The 27,524-nt window shown below is 41.8% G+C and overlaps 1 protein-coding gene across 2 annotated transcripts in view; it reads left to right on the forward strand.

Annotated features, from left to right (window-relative positions):
• The window catches only part of LOC310762565 (glypican-5-like), a 389,042-nt gene that overhangs the window by 118,002 nt on the left and 243,516 nt on the right, over positions 1-27,524 (forward strand). For both annotated transcript variants that reach the window (XM_083613806.1, XM_083613807.1), the window contains exon 3: positions 2,772-3,466. In XM_083613806.1, coding sequence (XP_083469932.1) covers positions 2,772-3,466 — 695 coding nt within the window. The remainder of the gene's footprint in view (positions 1-2,771; positions 3,467-27,524) is intronic.

Below are 27,524 nucleotides of genomic sequence, written 5' to 3' on the forward strand. Positions count from 1 at the left end.
GATTTTACAAGGGAGAATTCATAGAAGTACTATTGGAAAACCCTTTCAATGGTCCTGGAATTCTCTTTTGGTAAGGAGATAACTAGCTAAATAGCTAGAAAATTGATTTCTGATTTAATGCAGTCCACTCATTTTTAGCTCCATTGAACTGAGCCTTCCTGTACACTGTAAGAAAAACTGTAAGTATGTGGTATACAGATTGTCAGGGGAAACAAATAAATTGAAATATTTGAGCAGAGGCATACTTTTCTCACTCACTGACTCTGGGTGCTGCAGAGACATGGTAACAATCACTCCAAGTCTTTCTGTGACAGTTCACACATACAGTCATAAAGTGATTCACCTACGCACATGTGTAAACCATTCGTTGCACTGGTATCCTCCCATTTCTTCCACATGTAAGGTGTTCCTGACCAATTCTTTATTTAGGATCATCCTTATTTAAGTTCTGTGGGTTGAAATAATGCCTGGTGTTGACAGTCTGAAGGTACAGAATTAGTTGTAACATAGAATGTGATGCTTTCTTTGTATCTGTCAAAAAACAAACAAACCCATGTCTCTATTAAGTATATTTGAAAATGACAGCTGGAAGATGAATGTGATGGGTATATATGATGGAGTGCTCAGACTTTGGTGAATTTTATTTTTATTTTATTGACATATTTGCCTTAAATGATTAGCTTGCTTTCCTCCCCTGTCAAATAAAACGTTTTTGGACTTCGCTTAGACTGCGGGGGAAATTAAATAGAGATGTCTTGGCAAATACCAACTGTTTTATTGGAGCAGAGCGGTGTTGTTAACGATATTACAGTTATCACAGTGTCAGTCTTTCCATTATAAACCCCATTTTCAGAATTTTACAGCTTGGTTGTAAAAGCCTGTCTGAAGTTGAAAAGGGGCGAGCCAAGGCTCTGTGTGGGAATGGAGTTTTTTGAATCTGTGTTTTTCTGGAGGTTCTTGGGGGGTTTTTTGGTAGGGCTCTTTGGATTTTGGTACCATTCAGCATTGTAAATTACTATAGTCTCATAAGGGTTACGAAAGTAGCAATGGTTAGTGCTGCTTTGAAGTTTTGTAACAATATTAAGTCTGCTTCAGCTGGCAGACTTGGCATGCTGTGACATTCTTTATTTGTGGCCATTCTCATCAATGGTATAGCATGCCACACTGCCGGCTGAACACTTGGTACCTATAACTTTAAATCCCATAATTCAGCAGGAAACAAAGCAGCCATGTTTCTGCTCATCCATTCCCTCTGCCTTTGCACCACTTCTCCCTTCTCTTAACTTCTGTTATATGTAAAGGTAAAGGTAAAGGTAAAGGGACCCCTGACTATTAGGTCCAGTCATGACCGACTCTGGGGTTGCGGTGCTCATATCGCTTTATTGGCCGAGGGAGCCGGCGTACAGCTTCCGGGTCATGTGGCCAGCATGACTAAGCCGCTTCTGGCGAACCAGAGCAGCGCACGGAAACGCCGTTTACCTTCCCGCCGGAGCGGTAGCTATTTATCTACTTGCACTTTGACGTGCTTTCAAACTGCTAGGTTGGCAGGAGCTGGGACCGAGCAACGGGAGCTCACCCCGTCGTGGGGATTCGAACCGCCAACCTTCTGATTGGCAAGTCCTAGGCTCAGTGGTTTAACCCACAGAGCCACCCGCGCCTGTTATGTGTAGAGGGGATTTAATTGTAAGTGCGTGGTGCATGTTGCAAGGTGACTTCATTGGAATCACTTAGATATCTATTGTTTTCTGTATTAGAGATGTTTGCATGGGCGGCAGTAGAGTTGCCAAGTGTCAGCCTTGTGCTCATGCCTGTGTTTTGAAAAAACAATACCCAAAGTGATGGAGAAAACAGCCATTTTCCCACTTGATCAATTAACTGCTCCAGACACCCACATAGATATGTGACTGAGGACTATTTCAGAAATTACTTTTGGGTCTATATAGATATTTTCCCCCAGGCAATGTGAATCTCCATCAGATGTGTGACATTTTATTCTTGGAATAGCCTGCCACTGACGGTTCTGAAAATGTCTAGGGAAAGAACACAATCAGGAACATAGAAAGCTGCCTTATTTCAAGTCAGACCATGGGTCCAACTATCTTGATATTGTCTACACTGACTGGCCTGGAGATGACAGGGATTGAAGCTGGGACTGTTTGCATGAGAAGCATGCACTCTACCATTGTGATAAGTGTCTTGAATCGTGCTGGCTTAACGGTATGCTCCCAGTATTCCACTTGCAAGGGAGCCTTTCTAGCCATTCAAAGATTTCACTGCCTGATCTTCTGTTATTCATGTTAGAAGCATGTGGCGTGGTGGCTGCGCTTTCAGCCTTGCTCCAACATGTCAACTTCTTACATTAACCACATGTTGTGCCTGGTTGTGTGTTAGGAAGGCTCACTGCCTGAGCTGTGTGTGTGTCCTAGACCTTACTGATGAGTTTGGAGCTCATACGCTGGGCTTTCTTTTGTACACAACCACATGAAAGAAGACATGGTGTTGGGGAAGGGCTAAAAGCACTCCCCTGATCCACATGCTTATCCCTTGCACATGAATGACACATGAGTAGGGTGCATCAAGCAACTGTTGAACCATCTTGAAAAACCAGTTGAAATCATTGGGATCTCTGCCTTTGAGTGCAATAATCTGAAACTACCCGAGTAATAATATACTAAGTGCATAATTTTATAATCCATGTTGTTGATCTGAGATAAGGAAGAGCCAATTTTTCTCTTCACCTTTTTAAGGTTTCTTTTTTCTTCTTCCTGCAGCGGCCTTTGAGTCCTTGCTTCGCTTTGCTGAGAACCATACAACTTCTCTATTTGAGACTGTCTACAGATCCATGTCAAAGGAAGCAGCAGAGCCTGTCAAAGAGCTCTTTACAGACATCTCTCTCTACCTCTTGGGCGCTCAGACCACAGTGGAAAGTGTCCTTTTCCGGTTCTTCGACAGCCTCTTCCCTTTGGTTTACAGCCGCCTAATCAACCCCGGCATGGCGAGTCTGTCAGAGGAGTATACAGAGTGCCTGCGGCTAACACGGCAAGATATAAATCCATTTGGACTCTGTTCTAAAGAAGCAGTTACAAAGTTGGAAAAGTCTCTTTGGGCAAGCAGGACATTCAATCAGGCCCTGGGTATAGGCATTGAAGTGCTGAATGCTACTGAACATGCCACGTTGACAAAGGAATGCAGCAGAGCCCTAGTGAAGATGCAGTATTGCCCACATTGCCAAGGTCTGACTCTGATCAGACCCTGTGAAGGATATTGTCTCAATGTCATGAGGGGCTGTTTTGCCAGCATATCTGAACTGGACTCTCAGTGGAGGGAATATATCTACACCCTGGAGTATCTCACTAACGAAATGGCTGGATCGCATGATCTAGAAGCGGCACTTTTGGGTATCCGGAATTCAATCAATGACGCCATCTTGCATGCCCAGCTGAATGGACCCCACCTGTCTGCAACTGTAAGTATTGTGTTCAGATTTGTTTTCAACTTCCTGCTGCTACTTTTAACCTTTGGTATGTGCATTGTCTCTAACTATTGTTTACTACTGCTTAGGCAAATATCAGTTGTTGATGGGGCCTTCTTCCTTTCTCACATGCTTATCAATATTAGGCAATTGGTAAAAAGCTCACAAGGAGGAATCTTTCAAAAGGAAATGAAGAGACTTCTTGAGGAGGAGTATATGTAAATCAGAATGTTAGTAGTCATTATGGTTCCACAGAAAAAACTGGAGTTCAGTGAGAAGGCCAAGGAAGGCCTAGATTTGATTGATGGATCATATATATTTTTAATACCGCTTTTCATTTACAAAAGAAATACCACACACACACATACACAAATGTAAAAATATATTTTACAGTATTAAAAACACAAACATAAAAAGCATAATGGCAAACAAAAACATTAACCCCTATAATCACATCCTAATGACCTCATGAACAATAGTTTAAGAAAAAGTCAACCATCAACAATAAAGTGAATAGTAAAATATCAAGTGACCATGAGCAGCAGGATGTTAATCAACGAGCTGCATGTTAAGTGCATGACTATGTAATTGTCAAGCTCTCTCTTTTGCTTCTAGTGTTTCACTGTAATGGAGAATGGCAAATACAATAATATTTCTTCTAGCAATTAGTAGTAGCTTTTGTATATTAAATGTTAAGCTATTTTGCATTTCCTTCAGTATATGTAAAAAGGTGCCTACATTGAGATACTGGTAATATAACACTCTTCATCCAACATTCACAGGGCGGTTTACAATATAAAAGCATGCAATATACAAAGTTATTTCTTTGCTCAACTGTTTTTATGGCAAATAAATAGCTAAAATGTATGCTGACAGCTGTAACAGAAACTCATATTTATCACCAGTCACTACTTAAAGTAGATAACTTGGGTTGCATCCAAGGTATTGTCCCATCCAAGGGCTTCTCCTTGTGCAATGAAACTATTTTTCTCTCTCCTCTTCCTGTGCATCCTCTGTGCCCTTCCCAAATCTGCTCCAGACTGTTTTGGGAAACCCAGAACAGATTTGGGGTGTGTGAAGGGAGGGGAGAGGGGGGAAGTTCCATCGCAGAAGCAGAAGCCTAACAGGACAAATTTGTTGGATTCAACTCTTTACTTCCAGAACTTTCCATTGGCACACTGAGGGATTGTTTCATGAGTGATTCCCCTCCCCTCCCCCCACCATTTAAGACATTTGCCCAAAGTTTTTTTTTAGGTGAAACACGTTCTTTTAATTCCAGCTATCAAGATTTCAGAAACTCAGTTCTGGAAATGAGGATAGCGCTCAAAATAGAAAATGTACTTTTGCTCTATAGAATATTTTTACCTGAGGAATAAGACTGTTCCAGTGCGATATTCTTTTTTTCCCCTCACCGTGCCGTTGTTGTTTTTAAAACCACATTGCCAATATATAATACATGAGCCCATAAACTGAAAAGTCCTATATGAAAGATTGAAGTATAGGTCAGAAATTATAGGAGGCAGCTGGCTATTCTTACATGAAGCGCAGCATGACTGTCAACATAGCAACATGGCAACTGGACTCAAAACAAGGATTAGGCTAATCTGGAAGAATGCAAATATAAATAAATCACATGGCTTTGGACAGGGTAATTTCATTGCATAACTTTGGTTATTCTGTTGGTTTGGGGTATGGAAAAGACTCAAAGGGATAGAGAAAGAAATTAAGATGGAAACTGCCGTTGGTCTACCCGGATGATATTTTACTATAGACAATATTCTACTATAGACTTGCAGCTGAAAGAACAACGATAGAAGTAAGAGAATCATAGAGTTGGACGGGACCCTGAGGGTCATCTTGTCCAACCCGCTGCAGTGCAAGAATCCTGCCCTGGGAAGACTCAAACCACCAACCTTCTGGTTAACAGCCAGACACAGTGCCTATTGCACCACCTGGCATGTCAGATGTAACCATTTCCTAGTTCAGAGAGAGAGCATATTTATTTCATAATACTTATACTCTGCTTCATTGTTTCTTTTCATAAAAAACACCTCACTTTAGTTTGCAAAGATACTACCAGTATGTGTTTATTTAGTATATTATTATCCTACCTTCCTTCCAAAGAAGTCACAGTAACATACATGGTTCTTCCCTATATGTGAGGCAGCCGCAGCTGAATGGTTGAGGCCATGGTCACTCAGCGTTCTTTGTGGCTGAGTGAGGATCTGAAGCTGGGTATCACAAATCCTAGTCTGGCACTCCAGCCACCGCACTATAATAGACTGAGATTTAATCTTATTTTAAAAGCCTGAGCCCCAACTGCAGCTGGCTCAGAGTTGGCCCACAAGGTGGGAACTCAAAATATTGCCTACCTCTGATCTAATGGGTTGGGGGGGGGATTGAGCCCCTAAAATTTTTAACTTATCCTAGTTAGCTTCAGTTAACTGTTAACTTTGATTCATGTCACACAAAATTAAGTTCTCTCTCTCTCTCTCTCTCTCTCTGTCTCTCTCTCTCACACACACACGGTTAAAATTTGGCATTCTCTGCCACCAGATGTGGCACTGATCACCAACACAGATGGGTTTAAAAGGGAATTAAACAAACTCACAGTTGAGAATGCTATCATTGGATATTAATGGCTATATTCTCCAGGGACATCAATTGTTCAGGAGCAACACTGTGCAAGTACTGTTCACCTCACAGCCTGCTGTGGGCTTCCCAGAGCCTTCTGGTTGGCCATTGTAGGAATCCCAGTGCTGGAACAGATAGGTCTTGGGTTTGATCCTGTAGGGCACTTCTTAATATTCATAACTTAGTGCATTAGACCCAATGTTTATGTTATCTGTTGGACTCAGGGCTCACCCACTCATGTCCACTGCTGTACACAAAGATCCAAGGTCAGAATTTGATACAGCCCTCTGAATTAATACTTTAGAAAAGCATTAGCCTGGGATAGCACAGATGATAGAGCATGAGACTCATAATCTCAGGGTTGAGGGTTCAAGCATTGCAGGGTGTTGGACTAGATGACCCTCTTGGTCCCTTTCAATTCTACAATCTATAAATCTGCAATTCATTTCTAACCGAGGCTGCTTTGCAGTGATGAGTCAAAAGCTAAATTCAGCTCATGATGCTGGCTGCATCTAGCTAGCCAAGGGGCTTGTCACATTCTGAGAGCTCACAGGAGCAAGGAGAGGCAGCCTTTTTCCTATGCCATGGCTTGGAGAGTATGCCTTGAACAGCTCGTCACTGTGACCAAATAATTTTACAGCTTTCAGCTGGCAGAATCCAAGAGCTAAATTCATAAGTTGTCTGGTTTGCAAGGGGTGTTGAAAAAACTGGTACCCACAGAATAGAATAGCTGGTTTAACATTTAAGTTAAATTAAGAAATGAGCATATCTGTCCATTTAAGCCATTTCCCCATGTCTTTACACATAATTCCATTCTATTCAGTTTTAGCATTTTTTAAAAAAATATATATTTTAAAATACTTATCTTTCAGAAGTATTTTAATATATTTCCATTCCTGCTTCAGGAATTGTGTGCCTTTCTTCCATGAAATCCACTTTTGCAACCAACTGTGCACCTGGTATAATTCAACGAGAAATATGGTAGTTATGGAAAACATCTTCAAATAAAGAAAACAACCCAGGCTGGTAGCTTTCATTTACCCTGAGGCAGCTTTCATTAACAGCCGTGCTCACTTTTTAGGAAACAGTTAACATTTTTGAAATAGCTAGGCAAAGGCTGTGCATTAACATAAAGAATTCCTTTTTTGCTAATTGAGAACTTGGCAGTGAATAATGGAAAGTTGGCTATTTTTACTTTGTTGGGGAAAAAGGTTAAGTAAAGCATTTACTGTACTTAGCAGAAGTGCTCACCACACTTGCAGGCAAAGGGGGGAAAAGGGGAGACGCGCTTTATGTTGAACTGCAGAAATATCTTTCCCATTGAAGTCAAGGGAGATTGTTTTAATACCTGCTTGTGGTATGTGTGAAAGGTTGCCATTAAGATATTAAACCACTCTTGGGCTCAGTGCATTTCTCTTTAGTGTGCCGTGCCATTTGTTCAATGACGCTGGCTTCTACCCAACTACTTCAGCTAATGTAGGTCCTCTACAGTCTGCAGCCTCAGCAATCACAGCCATTATTTTATGTTTCGTCGGCTAGAATCTTAATTTGTGTGTCCTACTGGAAGAAATCCCCCATGCTCTGTGGTGCCAGATAGGTTGACTTAGCTTGTTGACCCTTGCCATCGCTTTTTGAGACTTTTGCTTCTCTTCCTCTGTGCTATGGAGTTATAGTGTCTCACCTCGTTTTTTTATTCTGCGGCAGTACACACCTTAGTCCACCTTTTTTCATTTGTTCTATTGTTTTATTATCTTGCCCTTTCCCAAAGGCTCAGGAATGGATGACAATTTCCCCCCCACTAAACTAATAAGACCATTTTCGCATTTCAAAGTGCATTTGAGCCCTTCTCGTGTAAGCTGTGGCATGTGTAAAAATGTTGATAGTGTGGGAAATAATGTAGAAAAGAAAAAGTAGTTCGTGTCTTCTGACCAGTTCGCATTATTGACTGATTTAAGCACAAATCAAGGCAATGTCTGAAGAACAAGAATCTCTCTATCACTCTCCACCCCCCTCCACCACAAACAACACCCACTATATAAAATATTTCCAGCTGCCTTTTAGTTGAACAGCAAGCTGCACTCCCATAAAGTGTGTGGAACGACCAGCTGTTTGGGGTGAAGGGATCTGAGGACAGACAAACAAAGTATGAGATGAGGGAATGTAAGAAGCCTCGATCCCTTTAGACAAGTTGTTGCAGCGGAAAGGAGAGAGGCATTCACTTTGAAATAGAAAATAGGGAGTCACAGGCCCAGAGGAAAGAGTGTAGCAAATGATCAGGGTCTGGCTTCAGGTTTCTCGACCAGCTAATAGGAGATGTTCTTGAAATGATTGCTTTAACCAAAACAATCTTGGAATTCTGCAATGGGCTATGAAGAACAGGCAATGTTTTGGGGGCCATATGGCAGTAGTGGGTACATCCAGAGGTAAAATTAGGTGGGGCAACAGGGGAAACTCTTACCTTTCTACATTGCAGCCTCCTGAGAATCAGACATTTCTCCACACACCCCTCTCCATCCAGACTTACAAAAGCTATTATCACAGTTCAAGGACACATTCCAGCCAAGCAAAAGTTCTCAGAGAAGGCATGGAGCAGCAGAGTTGCCATTTGAGGAGAGTCTTGAGGGCCAAGTAGGGTAGCCTAGAGGGCTTTGTTGACCTTAAGGATGAAGCTATGGATGAAGCTGCTGCACCTTGTCTTGTACAAAGAAGGCTATACGGGGTTACATTTTGGGAATACCAACAACTAGCTGGGACGTTGCATGCTAGTTCGGTCTTCAGGGACAGCTTTGTCTACAGTGTCTGACAGTGGTCTGACCTCAAGATTATGAACACCTGAGTAAAGCATGGCAGATATGGGCATAGCTGTCAACCTTCCCTTTTTTTTGCGGGAAATTCCCTTATTCCAGTGCCGTTTCCCACTGCTTCCCACTGCTATCCCGGATTGTTAGATATCCCATAGACTGTCCCCGGGACAAGTGAGGATGCTGATCCCTTATTTTCAAGGCTGCTGCTCCCTTATTTTCAAATCTGAAAGTTGACAGCTATGGATATGGGTCCAGCAAGAAAGGCAGTCGTTGCCTCTCCTGATTCAGTCATGAGAGAGTGACTAGTTTCTAAGCAGAGGAACAAGGAAAGAAGCAGCAAGAGTGTAGTTCATGAGACAGAGTTTGTGTCTGTAGATGGGCTTCATATCCCTGCTCAGCCTCTAGTTCACTGGGCTGCCATTGGCAATTCATTGCTTCACTTCAGTCTATAATAACAATGATTTAGCTCACAGAGTTTGAATGAAGATTGACAGGTATTTTACAGGTTAAAACCACTAGAGACGGGATTAAGAAGGAAAGCAAAGTAGGAGCTGAATGGACAGAGTGAACACAGTACTGGTGGGGCCCACTGTAGGAATTCCAGTGATCCACTTTTTCCAAAAAAGCAGAACCTCCCTAGATATAGATGCTATGTTATCATTCCTTGGCATTTCTTTTGCTTTGCTTCTCAAGTGGTAAATTTACTGCTGTTAACATTTTTGTGTTGACAGACTTGGAGACAAGTTTTCCAGCCTAGCTGATGGTCACGAAACACTGACTCCAAATAACAGCATTGTTTGTTTGCTTCCTTAAATCCTGCATAAGCAAGTTTATATATAGACGGCATTACTTCTGTTTTAATGGAGTCATTAGTTCTTCCACCCATCCAAATTGAATGTTCTCAGAAAGGGTTTCAGACCCATTTCTTTACAGCTGTAATCCCAGAATTCTTTGTGGTTGACATAATTATGTCATCAGCCTCAGCGATCTAGCTGCTCTATTCCCAGTAGATGTATAAACATTCTTCAGCATTGGACAGAGTCAGTTGTAAAGCTTTTGAACTGTGTTGAGCAAAACTAAAAGGAGATGGCCGTGGAGGAGAGCGAGTGGTAGCTCCACTTAAGAGTATTCTGCTCCTGAGTCAAGCTAGCATGCAGTCTCTCTCAGTGACTTTGCCTATACACCTTAAATCCATGCTGGTTCACTCCAGGTCCTGCTTAGAGACTACATTTACACGGAATAAAAATAAATTGGATTAAAGGGGGGGGGAATCTCCAACAGCTCATCAGGCCTAACTCAAGCTCCCCAAAGTTAGCTCAATATCATTGAAAGGTATCATTCAGAGAGTATTCTTGATGATCTCGGCCCTGGATTTTAGGAGATTGTGACAGGACACATAGAAGCATTTGATCTCTATTGCATGTTAATCTTAAAACTTTTGGGGCTTTAAAGTCAAAACTTTCAATTCTGCATGGAAGACAAGGGAGCTTACAGATGCTGGAGCACTGATGTAATATTCTCCATCTGGTTTTATTTTTTTTATTTTTTGATTGTTCTCTTCCCTGTCTAGGGAGGGAGGAAGAGTCCATTTTAAATGGAATTATACATGGAATTTGACAGTTCCAATTGAACTGAGCTTCGCTCGCACTTGGGTTTTTTAAATTAAGCACTCACATATGTCTGAGGCAATCATGCACTGTCATCAAAATTATACATGTGTAAATTATATGTATAATTGGTGTAAAAGAATCAAGACATGTTCTGTCCTATCTGCATCATAATCTTCTTTCTATGTGCATAAAAATGCAAGGCTGTCGTCACTCCTGGAAGATTTGCAGTGCCACATCAAAATCCCGGAACTGAATAAAGTAAGGGTGAGGTAGGGGAGAGAAAACGGAGAAACGTTTATAGCATGGGAGTAAGAAGAGAGGAACACTGAGAGGGGGAAAGTAGTGTTTTAAAACAATGTTGTTGTTGTTGTTTAGTTGTTTAATCGTGTCTGACTCTTCGTGACCCCATGGACCAGAGCACACCAGGCACTTATGTCTTCCACTTCCTCCTGCAGTTTGGTCAAACTCATGCTGGTAGCTTCGAGAACACTGTCCAACCATCTCGTCCTCTGTCGTCCCCTTCTCCTTGTGCCCTCCATCTTTCCCAGCATCAGGGTCTTTTCCAGGGAATCTTCTCTTCTCATGAGGTGGCCAAAGTATTGGAGCCTCAGCTTCAGGATCTGTCCTTCCAGTGAGCACTCAGGGCTGATTTCCTTAAGAATGGAGAGGTTTGATCTTGCAGTCCATGGGACTCTCAAGAGTCTCCTCCAGCACCATAATTCAAAAGCATCAATTCTTCGGCGATCAGCCTTCTTGATGGTCCAGCTCTGACTTCCATACATCACTACTGGGAAAACCATAGCTTTTACTATACGGACCTTTGTTGGCAAGGTGATGTCTCTTTTAAAACTATAGCAGACGTAAAGTAGGGATGGAAGTAACTGAGAAGAAACCAGTTGCAGACCTTTGAGTAAAGTACCGTCATACAGTGGGATGTTTATTTCTCTCACACAAAGCAGATGAATAATAGAATTGCATTTCTTTTATCATGGTATTTCTAAAACTCCAGAATGGTTGTCATTGGTCAGAATTAGGGATGTGCATTAGATTGGGTCAGCTTGCTTGGGTGGGGCTGTCCCAGTCAGAACATTTGAGTCTCAATAAGAAACTCATGAAGGTCCAATACATTTGCTCCAATAAAAAGTGATGTTTCACTGCCTCTGAACTTGACGGACCTCAGTGGGGCAAATCTTTCTAGGCAATCAGATGTCAGGACCTTAGAATTTGGTGAGAAGGAGATGTGTAGTTCAAAGTCAAGCTCTAGAGCAGCAAAAAAGGATCACTGGGGCCAGATAAGGGTGTGTAGCCAAAGTAAGGCAGAAGTCTAGATTCAAGGCAGCAACAAAAGAGCAGGAGATCCAGAAGCAGGTATGTAGTCTAAGGCAGTCCAAAGTGAACATCTAAAGCAGTGGTCAAGGAAAAGGACCAGGCTAGAGAAAGTCTTCATGCTAGAGCCTCAGGAAGTCAGGTAGACTCGGTTTCAGGAAACACAAAGCCCTTCTGGTTCCAGCCGGAAATAAGTTAATTCATCTACTTGTCTGCATAACATCACCTGACTCCCCACACCTATCAAGATACACTTGGCCCTATAATGCCCTTAAGGGAAAGTCAGTTTATTAGTCCAAGCAACTTGTCTTGGACATGAGGACTCTTGCATTTTTTCCCTAATGGCTGCCTTGGATCATGACCCTACTTGCCTTTGATTTCACTTCTGCTTCTGCCCTCTTCCACCCTCCACGGCTGTCATGTACTTTTCTGCCAGGGGAATGGCCTCTAGCCTTTTGCTTCTTATTTGCCTGACCACCAGTCCATCTTTTGTCTCTGGCCCCTTGCTCCTTCTCTTCCATACTTTCCAAAGAGGCATTTGGCTAACTTACAGGCTTCAGAAGGGATGGTGGGGAGCCATTCCTAGATTTGGGAAAATACTGGAAAGGGATCCTAAATTGCCTATGTGCATTTTGTTGAATTGTCTCAGAATAACGAAATTGCATTTTTGAGGCTTTCATTTAGGTTGTGGCTTCCTAAAATGATGTATTTTAGCTGCAATAATGTTTGTAACTTGTGTTTTCCTGAACCTTTAAATCAGCTGATTTGTAGAAACTTTGCATCAGCATCCCCCCCACACACATTTTATGAACTTTTCACTTATCCAGTTAGGGACCAAAATTAGTGATCTGCTAAGTTTCAGAAGTAGTTGTTCAAGATATGTCAAAATTCGGAACACTTCAGCATATTAAAGATTCATCAGAATGACTTCCCCACTAATTTAAGACAATGCTTTTAATCATCTAAATGAACTGTCACTAAAACTAACTAGGATTTCTGACATTAAACATAATATTCTGTATATTAATTTGATTTGGGGTTATTGATGTTAAGGATATGTGTACCTAACCGCCCCTTTAAGACATTCAGAAATCACACTGAGGGGAACTGTCTGGGATTACACTCATTATCTTGGACGAGAGATTGGCAAATCAGTATATTCATGGGGAATAAGGTTATCAATGGCTGCTAGCCATGGTGGCTGTGCTCTGCCTCCACTGTTGGAGCCTGTAATGTTCCTGAATATCAGCTGCTCAACGCCACTGGAGGGTAGAGTGCTCTTGGGCTTGCATTTGGCTTCCTGGTTTCCCACAGACATCTGGTTGGCCACTGTGGGAACAGGATGCTAAACTAGATGGACCATTGGCCTGATCCTGTAGTCTCTTCTTAGGTTCTTCTTTCCACTCTATGTCACTTTTGCACATGTTACATGCATTCTGTCCATTTTCACACTCTGTCTCCCTATGTGTTAAATCCTCACGACTGCAGAAAAGCGCTGTTTAAGTATATGTGATTAAAATACTTTCTGTCAAAATACACTTTTCAAAGTGTCTTTTTATTTATTTATATGTTTGGGAAGATACGATCTGTGCATTAGTCTGGGAGGTAAGGATGACCTCACTTAGAATTGCAAAGATAAAGTTCTTCAAGAATCCCTATCTCTTGCCCAGCTCATAACTTCCATATGTTCTAGAGGTGTGCTGAAATGGCCTATCAAAACCCACCCAATTTGAAAGAATTTGGTGTGTGTGTGACTTTTCATTACATTTCTCCAGGAGGAGTAGAAATTCTCCCAACAGTTTCTCAGGGCTGGGGCTCACTATTAGGAATGGCAGTTGCTCTTTCTTTCTTTCTTTCCTAAGCCCCCACCATCTCCATCCACAAGTGGCTGAAACTGTGTTGGCGGACTGGCCACAATTTCCCACAATCCTCTAGTTGGGAAATGGCAGCTGCTGCCGCCACTCTCCCAAAAGTTGGACAATATGTGGAGAAGAATTTGCAAAGTAGCATTTTCTATGGTGAGGTGAGAAAAATCTAAGTAATATTCTCAGAAAATTGTCTTCCAGCTAATTTTAGCTCAGCTCTAATTAGTCCAGGCAAAGATCTGAATAGAGCCTATACTCATACCAGTTGTATGGTGTATATGCAGAGGTTATAGCCATATATAGGAGACCCTGCAAAAAACAAAGTCCTCAGTGATCCTTACAGGCGCCACACATATTATTCTTATATAGTTGAATGTATCTCGGCCCTGACTCCGCCTTCAGTTAAATTCATAAAGTCTGAGAGCAGGGCATTCCAATTCCCTCCCTCCATGAATTCACTGAAAGACTAGCCTCCAAGAAAGTCCCATTATCCCTTCAAGATTTCCTTGTTCATTTGTTCAGAGGCTTCATTATAGCTTGGCTCTGCCGATCAGCTCTGGACAGAAAGTAAATTACACCCTTGCAGAGTGGGATTAAGATGACTTTGCGAGAATGAAAGCCAAGCCATAAGTATTGATCTTGACAAATATACAAAATAAAAATTAATTGCACTGGAGACGTCTGCTATACTGTGGCATCTGACGGGCTAGCAATTCAAAATTATCAATAATATATTGCATCCAATTACAGCAGGGAGAAATAATATAGTAGATGGACTTTTCAGTCATTTTATTAAAATATGTTAATTTTAAGAAGCGGTATGAATAGTAATTCTTTGCTTGGATTTCTTGAAGCTTAAGGAGATACAGTACTCAAAATTAAGTAAGATATTAAGTAAGATAGATGATATTTATTATGGCAATGCAGAGTATCTTTTTTAATGAAATATTATACTATTATAAATCAGTGCATCTTTCTTTATAAAAACTCAGCTACTGGTATTCGTATCTTGATAAAAGTGTCATGGGTGCCAGCACAAAATGGCTGCCATGGAAAGAAAAGAAAGACTACCATCACAAAAAAAGCACAGGTGATAATATTTCTCCCTATCTTTATCCTCTAATATTCTTCATACCGGACAATAGTGTTAGCAGACAGCAGAAGAGGACTGTGGGAATCAAGTCAAGACCATAACAAGGCCTTTTCCCAAATCCTACCATTGCCACCAGTGAAGATAACTGGATGTGAGAACAAAATGCTTGCATAACCAAATGAATGTAGGGATGGTCAGCATTAGGAGGCCTGGTGCAGTTTTGTGAGTCAGCAGGAGCAATCTCACCACTGCCATGATTCTGAACTCCTTATGTCAGGGATGTGGACCTTTTGTTCTTCCAGGTGGCACTGGGTCATTACTATCAGTCCTGATACACAACATCTGGAGAAGAAGAGGTCCCATTCCTTTTCTAGGTTCTTCTTTCCTTTCCCTTTCAAAGGAGCTGCTTCAGAAGGTTGCCTTCTTTTGAGGTGTGCCAAGAAATGTTGGTCAGGCATCTATCAGCATTTTTTAAAAAGTATACATCAACAATCCTAAATAGGGGAAGCCAGCATAAATTATTCCAGTTTAAGTTAAGATAGCGTAAATTACTCCAGATACAAACTCCATTCAGGAGGAGGGTTACAGCTGTCTGAACCAGCCTAAGCCTGGCTGAAGGAAAATAAGCCTTTAGAATAAATGTTTCACCACCCTTTTTGCCGCCTTAACTTACACTGGGTTGCTGGGTCATGTGACTGAGCAGAATGGGCTTGAGACCCAGCCTAAGTCCTAAGCTTGAGCTTGACAAATGTAGATATCCACCAAACCTGTCTGAGACTGATCAGTAGTTCAGCTTTATTTATGTAGCACAGGGGTAGGTAACCCGTGGCATTCCAGGTGTTGTTCAGCTCCATCTCCCATCAGCCCCAGCCAACGTGGCCATTATGACAATTAATTAGGATAATAAGAGTTGTGGTCCAGCAATGTCTGAAGAGCTACAGGTTAGTCACCCCCTTTTTTAGCACTTAAAGATGCATGGGCATCTACACAACAACCCTATGATATAGATTTGGTTAACATTTATTTGCCCAAGACCACCAAAAAATGGTTTATGCCTGTGGTGTCCAAACTTTTTTCAAAGAGGGCCAGATTTGATGAAGTGAAGGGCCGTGAGGGCCGACCAAAGGATTGAAGTTGTTGAGAGTTTTTTTTAGGATTTTACCCCAGGAAATAAACTGCCACAGGGGCCAGATTAAACTGACCGGTGGGCCACATTAGGCCCCCGAAACAGACTTTGGACATGCCTAGTTTATGGCTGAGCAAGGATTTAAGCAGGCTTTCCTCCATGTGAATCAAGGACCCTGTCCACTGTCCTGCACATCTTTCCCAGAAACAAGGTAATCTGAGTTTTCCAGAGTCTCAATTCTGACTAGGATGGTAATTCAGGTGGTTTCTTGAGAGCACCTAGAATTGAAGATGCAATTCCAAGAGCAAAATTGCATTGTCAGTTGCTACATCCTGAGGTGAATAGCTCGAGAACTTGGAAATTTCAGACAGGTCATACAACCTTAGACTAATGCGCAGCAAATCTTCCAGATCTGAAACGGAAATAGCCACCCTGCGAAGAACGTAACTTTGTTTAGAGTGAATTCACAGTACTTGCCAGCTGGTAATGAACAGCTTTATTAAGTGGGCCGAACAGCGTTGTAAAGTACTCCTGGACACTTTGGGAGAACGCTGAGAACAAAGCTTAGTCGCTTCTTTCCCCGAAGCTCACACAGTTCAGATAATCACCATGTGCTGTCAGCAAGTAGTGTAGTAGCCAATCACTCTTGAGGTGCTACAAATAAAATAGTGCAATCCATCATGAATTTGCAGCTAGAGAAAATAATAGTTTTAATGAATTATATGCTAGCAATGGAACTCCAGCATGCATTCTCCTTGGAGTGTTTCAGTTGCATTCTTTGGCCATGTGCCATTTTTCCCCTTGGCTAGCCCTGTGCTGAGAAAATCCAGGGATGTTGGTCGAAGGCTTGCTGCAGGGCCAGTCCATTAAAGATACTTTTCCTCCTGCTGATGGGGATTCCCAGCATGCACTGGAAATCATCTTGGCTGGTAAACTATTACCTTCCGGCTCCATTCAGGACACAGGAAGCAGTGTTGCCCTTGGACCTTAAGTCACTTGACTGTCAAAATAAATATTCCCCAAAACAAAAAGGCCTATATCACATGGGTGGCTGAGTGCTTCCTTCCTGGTGCTCTTACCTGATGATTTAGCACCAGGTTTCCCAGGAACATGTAGTGCACTGTTTGTGAGATGTCCCCCCCCCCCCCGCATCCCTTTCCAGCCTGCCAAGTGGCAAACAAAATGCAAACATAAAGTTTAGAGTATCTAATGGATTCTGCGTAGGGGATTTTGCTGCGGCTTGCTATAGCGTCTCCCAGCTGCTGCATAATTATGTCTGAGTAAATTTTTATCTGATGTTTAAAAGTGTTTTGATTCTATTTAGAGAATGTATTTTGTGTCGTTAATTTGTTTTCTGTTGATTTTACATTATAACCAATGCTGGGCTTGTTTACAATGAATGGTGGGCTCAAAAATAGAAGGAAATAATATAAATATCACACACCAGTGTTAGTTCTGCTTGGAGTAGACCCACTGAAGTCAACGGACCATTGTTTTTAGTAGGTCTACTCTGAGTATGGCCTAGTTGGCTGTACGCCAGTAAATTTCAGCTGGCACTCCTGTCTGTTGCAGCAAATTGTTGGTCTCATAAATTAACAAGGCATCAAACAATGAATTTAGAGTGTTGCTGGGTTAGGGTCCAGTCCCTGATGAAAAATGCAGCCCCAGCATATTGGCAGCTAGACTGCTTGTTATTCATTGTAAGGCGCCTAGCTATGGGAGTGTTAGATGTTTGACAGCATTGAATAGATTCTAGTCAGCCATACAAACTACCTCCAGTCAAGTGGAAAAGACCATAAAATTGTTTTAGCAACAGCTAATTCTCTTGCTGCTTTTGGACCTTCTTAACTCCTTGGTTGCCAATGTTTATATTTGCTGCTCAATATACCAAATATGTTGTTGCTTATATTGTGGAGCACACTTAAATGAACTTGTCAAATGAAGCGAAACTGGTTTTGAAGCTGACCTCCCCAAATGATATTTCTGTCGGTGCAGTCTCCCTTATTCTGTGCTTCTAGCACGGTGGTAACCAGCACTGATTCCTCCACATGTTTTGGACTACAACTCCCATCATCCTCGGTCAATGGATTGAGGATGGGGCTGAAAGGAGCTTTCGTTCAAAGCATCTGGAAGGCATCATGTTCACCTCCCCCATTCTAGCACCAATGTAACGTGGAGTAATTTTTGTGTGTATGAGGAGTGTATGCTCGTTTTAGAACTAAATCGGAAACTAAACAAATGAGCCCAATTCATTTCAGTTTGCTACCTGCCATGGGAATGTCAAACGCAAGGGTCAGCAACCTTTTTCAGCCGTGGGCCAGTCCACCGTCCCTCAGACCATGTGGTGGGCTGGACTATATTTTTTTTTGGGGGGGGAGAACGAATTCCTATGCCCCACAAATAACCCAGAGATGCATTTCCAACAAAAGCACACATTCTACTCATGTAAAAACATGCTGATTCCCAGACTGTCCGTGGGCCAGATTTAGAAGGCGATTGGGCCGCATCTGGCCCACGGGCCTTAGGTTGCCTACTCCTGGTCAAACGGCTTCCAGTGTAGCAAATTGTTACAATCAAGATCCCATGTTCTCTCATCCAAAGGAAACAACTTTGTAGTGCTGCCCCTGGAACCTCTCACCAGTTGGGAAGCAAGAAACGCATAACACTACGTTATTCTGGATATCATAGGCAGATAATAGAAGTGGAGATAATTGAAGAAAGCGATTTGTCTCCATTATGCAGATACCGTCTTGTCATTTAAAAACCATTGATAGGTTTCTAAAGTGAGTCATTTCTGTTTCTGCTGCGTCCTGTGTAGCTTTAAACATTTTGAGAAGTGGTCTCCTGGCACTTCCCTGGAGAAGCTATTATGCAAGATAATAGAGTTCTCTGTCACTCTTGATAAAGCTTTCCGTACATGGACCATCTTCTGCACCCCGTATTTGTTTTCTTATTATCTCTGCTTATCTTTTCCCATCTGACCTCTTTCACCTGCCTCTTCAACCTTTCACCGCAGCTGCTGACAATTCCATCACCTTATTGCCTCCTCTCTGTCACCTCCTTGTTTTCTGATTACATCCAGAGTGTGTGAAAAACCCTGTATAACATCCCTATAACACCCATATTTTATAGCCACTGCTGTTTAAGGATATCTTTGGCCTGGAATTGCTCAGCTCCTGGGCCTGTGCTAGGGGTGGGAAAAATTAGGTTTGGTTCATGCTCCTGCTCCTCCTCCTGCTTGTACTAATTTATTACGTAGGGCAATTGTAACACACAGTGTTAAAAATAGTGTGAAACAACTTACAAGCACAAAAATAGTGTGGATCCTAAAAATATACTCCTCAGGTTTCAAAAGCCAGGGCTAAAAGGTGTGTCTTCAGCATTCATTGAAAACTGGATAACGAAGTTGCCAGATGCATCTCTGTGAGGAGGGAATTTACAGTGCTTTGGCAGAGCTGCTTTTAATTTAAGGGAAAAAATAAAGTAGAACCCTGGAAATTGGGCTTCCTTTGATGGAAATGCAGAGTTAATTCACTTCACCAGAATACAGCCCACTTCTAAAACCTCTGTTGTCTATAGACTCAAGGTGTTGGAAGCACAAATGGACCCATACCAGTGCCAGTTTTCATTGTGTATGTGTGTATTTTTCCTACCTTGTTGTGGTGCCATTTGCAGTCACACAGGAAGTATGACTATTGGAATTGTGAGCCACTCACAGTTTCTCGATGTTGTGTAATGTATGAAGCCTCTTAAATGGCAGAGGTCCATTTAAATCCCTTATCAGCCACCACTATATATAGGGAGAAAGTGCAGTAAATCTGTCCTCAAGTTGCGTGGATAATGTCAGCTCAAGGTTTAGCTTTCATCTTGTTTCAAATCTTAAGGGCAGGGAGCTATGATTGGGAATCTCAATCGAAACAGTATATGAATAGACTACAAAATGTATTTGTTCACACAAAGAATTTCAAACATGCTTCATGGTCTCTCAAGAAGCTTTAGAAAGATACAGATCAATAATGAAACTACCCCAAACCCTTAGACAATTTTGAAGTACATTTCTATATATATTTTTAATTCATTTGAGTTTCAAGCTACTATCTGCAATGTTCTCCATGAAAAACATTTTTTGTAACTTATGTACATTTCAAGCTGTGACTATCCAATTTCTGAGTCAGAAATTCTCCCTATTCTCTTCAGTATTTGTATAGAGTTCAAACAAAACTATATAATGGTTTCTGACTTGTTCCATGTGCACAAAGAAGAGCAGGGGATATATGAAAAATATCACTAGAGGTGCCAGTTATTTTTGTTCCTCTGCCACAGTAAGGTTTTTTTTTTTTTTAATGTGCTGCCTTCCTCTTCCTGATTTGAATTCTGCTGTTCTATATTTGTACAGCCTTTTAAAGGTCTACCTAGAAAAACTCAGATTTTATCACATTTGTGGTGCAGCAATTAGTTTTCAATCATGACTTTAACACTTATTAATCAGTTGTGTCCTTTAGTCCTAAGTTAGCACTTTACTGAGCGGGAGTTTCCTATGGCTGTGTATTTATCATACATTGAAAACACAAGCAAAACACATCCCTTCCCAGCAAGAATCCTGAGAATTGTAGTCTGTTAAGGGTGCTGAGAACTTTTATCTCTCCAAGTGGGAAATTACAGTTTCCAGGATTCTTGGGGGGAGGGGGTTACTTTAAATGTATGCTGTGTACACAGCCCATCTTTACTTTTGTGACTATACCAGTCAAGTGCTGTAAACAAAGTGCAAACAAGGAGGGCCAGTGTAATGTTTCTGGGTCCAAGAATAGGTACCAGGAATGAGGAATTGTTTGATAGAAAGAGCATCCAAGACCCTGAAATTAAAGGACTAAGGAGCTACCCAGGGCAAGTCCTCAAATTGCCAAGTCCTTGATACTAAGGGAGTGTCAACAAGTTACAAGCTCTACCATTATAGCCAGCACCAAGGCGCAGCATGGTCAGGCACCTACCAAGGACCCACATGTCAGAAGTAGGCCCACGAATGAGAGCCCCCTGGACCTGCTGTTGCTCTGTCTCTCGGCCGCAGACCTTCCCCATGGCAGCAGAGGTGCAAAACGAGTGGCCTGTGCAAGGCTAATGCCCCTGGCAATGGTCTTGTTCCTCTTGGGGGAGTGTGCAACTCCCATCATCCCTGACCATTGGCCATCTATGTTGGAGCTGCTGGGAATTGTATTCCAGCGACATCTAGAGAACATCGTGTTGGCTACCCCAGCCCCATTTGTGTAATAGGAAGGCAAGACTTCCATATGAAGCTAGTGCTCATCCTCAGTGCAAATTGTGAACAAGCAAACAAACAAACAAACAAAAAACCATTGATATAAGTAAAAAAAAACTAACTTGCTCCTTTCCCCTTATGGGGTAACCCAAGAGCCCATATAGAGTCCTTTTGTAGCTTCTCTATCAGTAGGAGAAAATAACAGAGACCAACCAGAAAATATTGAGAAGCAAAGCAGCTACTAAGCCTGATCTTTATTAACTGTTGCAACAGGGTGCTCCCCCACACGCAGGAGAGAGGAGGAGGATCCAGAACCATGTGTACAAGCCCTTATATAGACATTTTAAATTTCCCCTCCCTGGAGTCCAAGGCCACCCCCAAAAACATCATACATACATCACAGAAGGGGTGTAGCCCAAGACACCCCCCCGATACATCACACCTACATCACAGAAAAGATCGTCTACAACAGAAATCTGAGTGTGTTGTTTTTACCCTGTCTGCCAGGTTACCTGTTAATGGTCACTTGACTGAATTACCTGCGGAGCCTGGCCATTCTTTTGTAATGATAATACTTAATTCGTGAGCCAGGTCACAGGCTCACCCTATTCACACCTTAAATGTGACCTTAAGGCAGGATTTGTGAGGACGGGGACAATGGGGAGGTTTTTGCATTTCCTTCGACCTTGTAGAGAAATATTTGAGGTGACTGAAAGAGTCAAAATGGCTTTAGAACTTTTCCTGTGGGTTTTGGACATGTGGTTTATATATTTATATATGTGTTTGTTTGGTACAATTATGAACATTTATTACACACACACATATGTGTTATATATATATATATATATATATATATATATATATATATATATATACCTAAAAATTATTATAACAACATCGTGTACAGATTGGTACTTGTGAACATCTACAGGTGCAGTATGATGACCTGCTATGGCAGCAGTGGAAATGGAGTATATTTTTGAAGAGATTCTTATGACAAATATCTTTTCCAGATTTGACAAAGTATAGATGTTCATTCTCCCAAGAGCTTTTTTATTTTTAGTCATTCTTTTCTGTTGGCTTTGCCGGATCCATTCCTGATGAATGCCTGTATCCATCAGGTCTTGCTTTCTTTTGTCACATTTGCTTCTTCCTTAGGGCTTGAATATTATGCTACTAATGGGCTAACAAGGGAGCTTCAAAATCCAGCATACCAGTTCATCCTGAAAAAATTAGGAGACAGGTAGCACAGTTTTAATAAAGTTTTAATAAAGTGGTCCTATTCACATTGCACATTTAAATCACTCTCATACCACTTTAAGAGCCATGTCTTCTTTCAAGAAATCCTGGAAATTATAGTTTGTTAAGGGTTTGGGAAATGTAGCTCTGTGACAGGTCTCCTAACAGCTCTGAGTTTATTAGCTCTCATCCAGCCCACCACTGCATTCCCCGCCTTTTCACCTTTTTAGAATAATATTTTGAGTGTTGGATTAAGGGTGAAACTAGACAGTACATGGGAGATATGTGAATTGTTCCTCAGGTTTGTTTTTTTTAAAAAAAACGAAACAGCAGATTCTGAGGCAGCAGTCAGAAGTGGAGAAAGGCAGGTGGGCAGGTTCAGAATTGCCTCCCCTGAACTACTTCCCCAGCTGCATGGGAAAAAACTATAGGGGTCTCGCCATTTTCACCACCAAGTTGCTGGAGCACATGGAAGGGGGGAATTTGGGGCAGGCAAATGGCAGAGTGGGTGAAGTATCCTGCCTCCGAATCTTTCTGACTGTAACCTCCACAGCTGCTTTTTATTTTAAACACACACACACACCTGCAGACTGATTCATGCACCTCCCATGTACCCTCTAGTTTGGCCCTAAAGTGTAATTCTCTTTTTTAAGAAAAACAATTCTATGAATACTTCATTCAGGCAGTATGATATTTCACGTACCAGACTACCTGAAACACTCCTGCCTTAGTACGATAAGGGTCTTTAGTAGAATAGAGGCCCCCAAAGACCTGAAGATATACGATCTATATAGAAATACTGTTGCGTATGTCCCTTGCTGCTTCTAAAATTTGAACAGTCTGCGTACTCGTTTGGACGTGAGAAATCCATTGTTCCTTAGGATTATGTCTTCTGGGACCTTGGATTCATTTACGACATTGGGGAATTTATTGCCCATGCAGGATTTCCAAAGCTGCCTTTATTCTCTTTAGCTTCTTTTAAAACTCAGTTTCGGGATTTATTTATAAACCTCCGTACCTGTTATTTTGAAAGTGTGAGGAACTCCCTACTGTGGAGGGAGGGAAAAGAAGGCGTAAACAGCTAACAAGGGATGCATGAAAGCTGTCAAATATCATATATCATATCAAATATCATATGGAAGATGGAGCAAGCTTGTTTTATCCTGCTTCGAAGGGTAGGACCAAACCAATGGCTTCAAGTTAAAAGAAAGGAGATTCCCATTAAACACTACGAAAAACTTTCTTACAGTAGGAGCTGTTTGGCAGTGGAATGCACTCGCTTGGAGTAGACTGCTTCAAAAGCGGGGAGGAAAGTTAAGTGTGGATAAGACCTTATTGACATGGGAAGCATCATCATCATCTATTATTTATACCCCGCCCATCTGGCTAGGTTTCCTCAGCCACTCTGGGTGGCCCCAAACAAAATATTAAAAACATGATAAGTCATCAAACTTTAAAAACTTCCCTAAACAGGGCTGCCTTCAGATGTCTCCAAAAAGTCAGATAGTTGTTTATTTCCTTCACATCTGATGGGAGGGTGTTCCACAGGGTGGGTGCGACTACTGAGAAGCCCCTCTGCCTGGGTAGGAGTGCCGCACAACCTCAACTGTGTCTTCCCACAACTCCCACTCATTCTGATGGGGCTTGCAGAGAAAAATTCGCTACTGATAGTTTTTCATCCATGCTCTGCATTCCTTCCCAGGTCCTTCTGCTGTTATTAATTACTGACATTTCATATGCTCGTTCTCTTGGTATTGCCTTTGGCTGTGTTCCTGCTCATGAGCACTGGGGATCTGTCAGATAGCTTGCAATATTCATGCTTTGTTTTCACTTGCTTGGGACTTTTTATACGTGTAGGTCTGATAAACATAAGACTACTGTTGTTGTTGCTGCTGCTGTTGAATAAACACACACACACACACACACACACACACAGACACACACGGCCATTTAACACGATAGTCCCCCCCCCCTTCCACCCCAGTGCTTTTGATGAGCCAATCCAGCATGTCACCATGAGTATAATGGATATCATGAATTGTGCCCCCCCCAAAGGTAATGTGAGAAGCTAGTCTGCCCTGAGTGACCTTCTATAAAATGATGACTCATCCACTCCCACTGAAATAATTGAGGTGAATTACCTAAATGGAACTAAGAAAAAGGCTCAGTGATGTAGCTTTATTGACTTCATTGACTGTGCTGTTGTAGTCCCATTGACTCTCACACTAGCATTCGTGTTCTTTGATTTGCACATTAGGCTCCAGATGTACAGAAGCATATTGTTTTGGAAATGTTTTAAGATAATAAAAAACGGGCAAAATATCTGAAAGGAAGCCTACTACCCACACCACATACCCAAGTCAAGGTGCTTTTTGAAGAAACTCAAACAAAATGTTTGAAAAACGAGTTCCTTGAATACGTCATGCCTCTGAGGAGATATGAGCTTGTTTATTTCACACTTAAGACACTTTTGCTAAATTTTCCAAAACAGGCCTTGTTTCCTTTCTGTTTGCACTTTCAAGTTTGCTTCGTCTATTTATATTAGAGTGGTGTACAAGTTGTCCCTCAAGGTCCTTCATGCTTCTGTGAGGACACCAGATTTCTCCATGGCGAGGAGAACTTCTCCAGCAGTTTATCAGGGATGAGACTCACCAGCAGCAATGGTAGTAGACAGCTTCTTTCTTCCCCTCCCCTCCCCAAGGTGGTGTTTTGTTTGAGGGCTTTTGCTGGTGCACTGATGCCTGCACCCTGACCACAATTTTGCATCCTCCAGTACCCCAGGCCTAATGCCATTGCAGGGTACTCTCTCTCTCTCTCTCTCTCTCTCTCTGTGTGTGTGTGTGTGTGTGTGTAAAGAGGAAGAAATGCTGGCTGCTGCAAAAAAAATATGATAGAGAATATTAGAAAAAAATTAGGCATAATGACCTTCTTTTGGGGAGGTGAGAAAAAAGAAAAATCTCAGAATTTTTTTCAGAAAAAAAATCTTCTGAGAAATTTTGGCTCATCTCTGATTTTTATATATATTATCTTGGATAGTTGTGTAATGTAGCAAAGAAAGGTGGAAAGTCACATAACCAGCCTTCAAAATATTTTTATTCCTATGGCTTTACCCATCTCAGCATTTTATCTATAGAAAATGATAATTCTTATTTCTCAGTGCAATATTAGGTTTTGTTTAGCGACAATGGTAGAATATTTACTTTGGGTTTTAGCATTCCACTAAACATTTCATTATGTGTTGATAGGCCCTGTCTCATGTGCTCAGGGCAGATGGCAACAATCTTGTCAGCTTTATCCCCCAAAGGGCTTCACAATCTAAAAGCACAGTTATTCCAAAATTTTAAAAGCTGTAATAATAATTCATGCTCATCAGGTGACCCTAAGAAGCCTGGGCATCTCTAACACATTTCTTGTTCTCTTAGTGGAATGGTTTTCAGGATTATTTTAGGGGAAGACATGTAGCATTTTCCTATATTTTTTATATTACTCTTCTACATCCATTCCCCACCCCCTGAGAATGCAAGTTGTCATCACACCATTCCATTTTAACACAATGTTCTTCATAAAGCTTTATGGTTGGATCAGAACAAGGCGCCGAGGTCTGCCGAGAGAATACTTTTGCCAGCATCAAGTTTATAGAAGCGTGATGCCCATCTGTAATCAGGATTACACTCCTGGACAGAAATTGCAATGGGACCTAAGGGAGAAACTGAAGCTTGTAAATTCAAAAACATAGCTCACTAAAGGGTACCATTACTTTATTTATAAACATGCGGGATTTATGACCTCACTTGATCTACAATTGGGAGCTCATAAATCCAAGATGCATAACAGTGAAGATTTTCTTGAGATGGTTTTTGCATAATTGCCACTATCATGTGCCATTTGGATCTGATAAGCCTGCAAAGGCAACACAGTGCACAGTCTAGTCAGAAATGGGCAGTGTTTAGACTGTAGCAAGAGGAAGACTCTTCTTGGTTGTTGTTTTGCTTTCCACGCTATAGAGAGCAGATTCAAACATTTGGAACTGCTTTAGCATTTTGTTTTGGGGCCAAGGTGGATGGAAATGAGTGGCCATATTTTGCAAGTCTTTGATGTATGCCTCCCGCTGTTGTGTTAATGACAAGTCTTTGTCTTGCTCTCTGCTGGGCTGTGGTGAGGTTCCCAGATATTCAGATGCTCAGCTAAACTGAAAAGCAGAAAATGAAGAACATCCCATGTTAACTTCTTGGAAAGATGCTTGCCAACACTGAGTGAAACAAATAGGAAAACATGGTCCAGTGAATTTGATAATAAAATGCTACAACCTCCTTGTTTGCTCGAGAAATTTCTGCATTCCAAAACATTCCTGTTCCAGTTCCAGTGTATGTGTCAGGCAAGGGCTGCTGTGACTGTTATGAAGGAGGAAATGGGAGCCCATATCTGAGGGATCAGAAGATACCATACCTTTCTGTGTATTAGATCATGTTCCCCCCCCAAAAAAATAATATTAAAAAATGATCAGTGCATATTGGTGATGTGGGATTGGTTGGTTCCGCTAGCTAGAGATTGTCAGTGGTGTTACTGGTGGCTGCGACAAGGGCTGGTGTCTATTTGCTGTTGCTGCATCAATGGGGTGATTAGCGGCTTATGGCGGTGAGGGAACAGCTGATAGGTGGTTTTTTGGGCGTGTGCGCGGTAGCGCAGGTTAGAAGGGTGAGCAATTTTCGCGGCAATATCCCCCCTAAAAAAAGCTCAACCATCCCTCACAAAAAACGCTGAACAACTCTGGGCAATCTCCCCCCATTTCCTTAAGTTTGAGTTCCCAAAAATAGGGGTGGGTCTTATACATGGAAAAATACGGTAGGTTTGAAAAAAGTGCATGCCTAGATTTAAACAATTGCACAGCTAGAAACAAAAGTCCAAAATCCCAATGGAGAAGCCCAATCTCTTAGAAATACCTTCAGGAGACCTGCTTTGGGCAGTCATGTTCTGATACTTGAAAGCGCCATCTTGTCAATACTAGTGAAACAGGCACAATCCCATTGGCCTGGGGCTCATCGCTTGTCTAGAAAGCGCGGGTCGAAGAGTTTTCTGCTTGTCCCGTACTTTCTAGCCACTG

The sequence above is a fragment of the Podarcis filfolensis genome, assembly GCF_964270895.1.
Source record: "Podarcis filfolensis genome assembly, chromosome: 5".
Classification (NCBI taxonomy): domain Eukaryota; kingdom Metazoa; phylum Chordata; class Lepidosauria; order Squamata; family Lacertidae; genus Podarcis; species Podarcis filfolensis.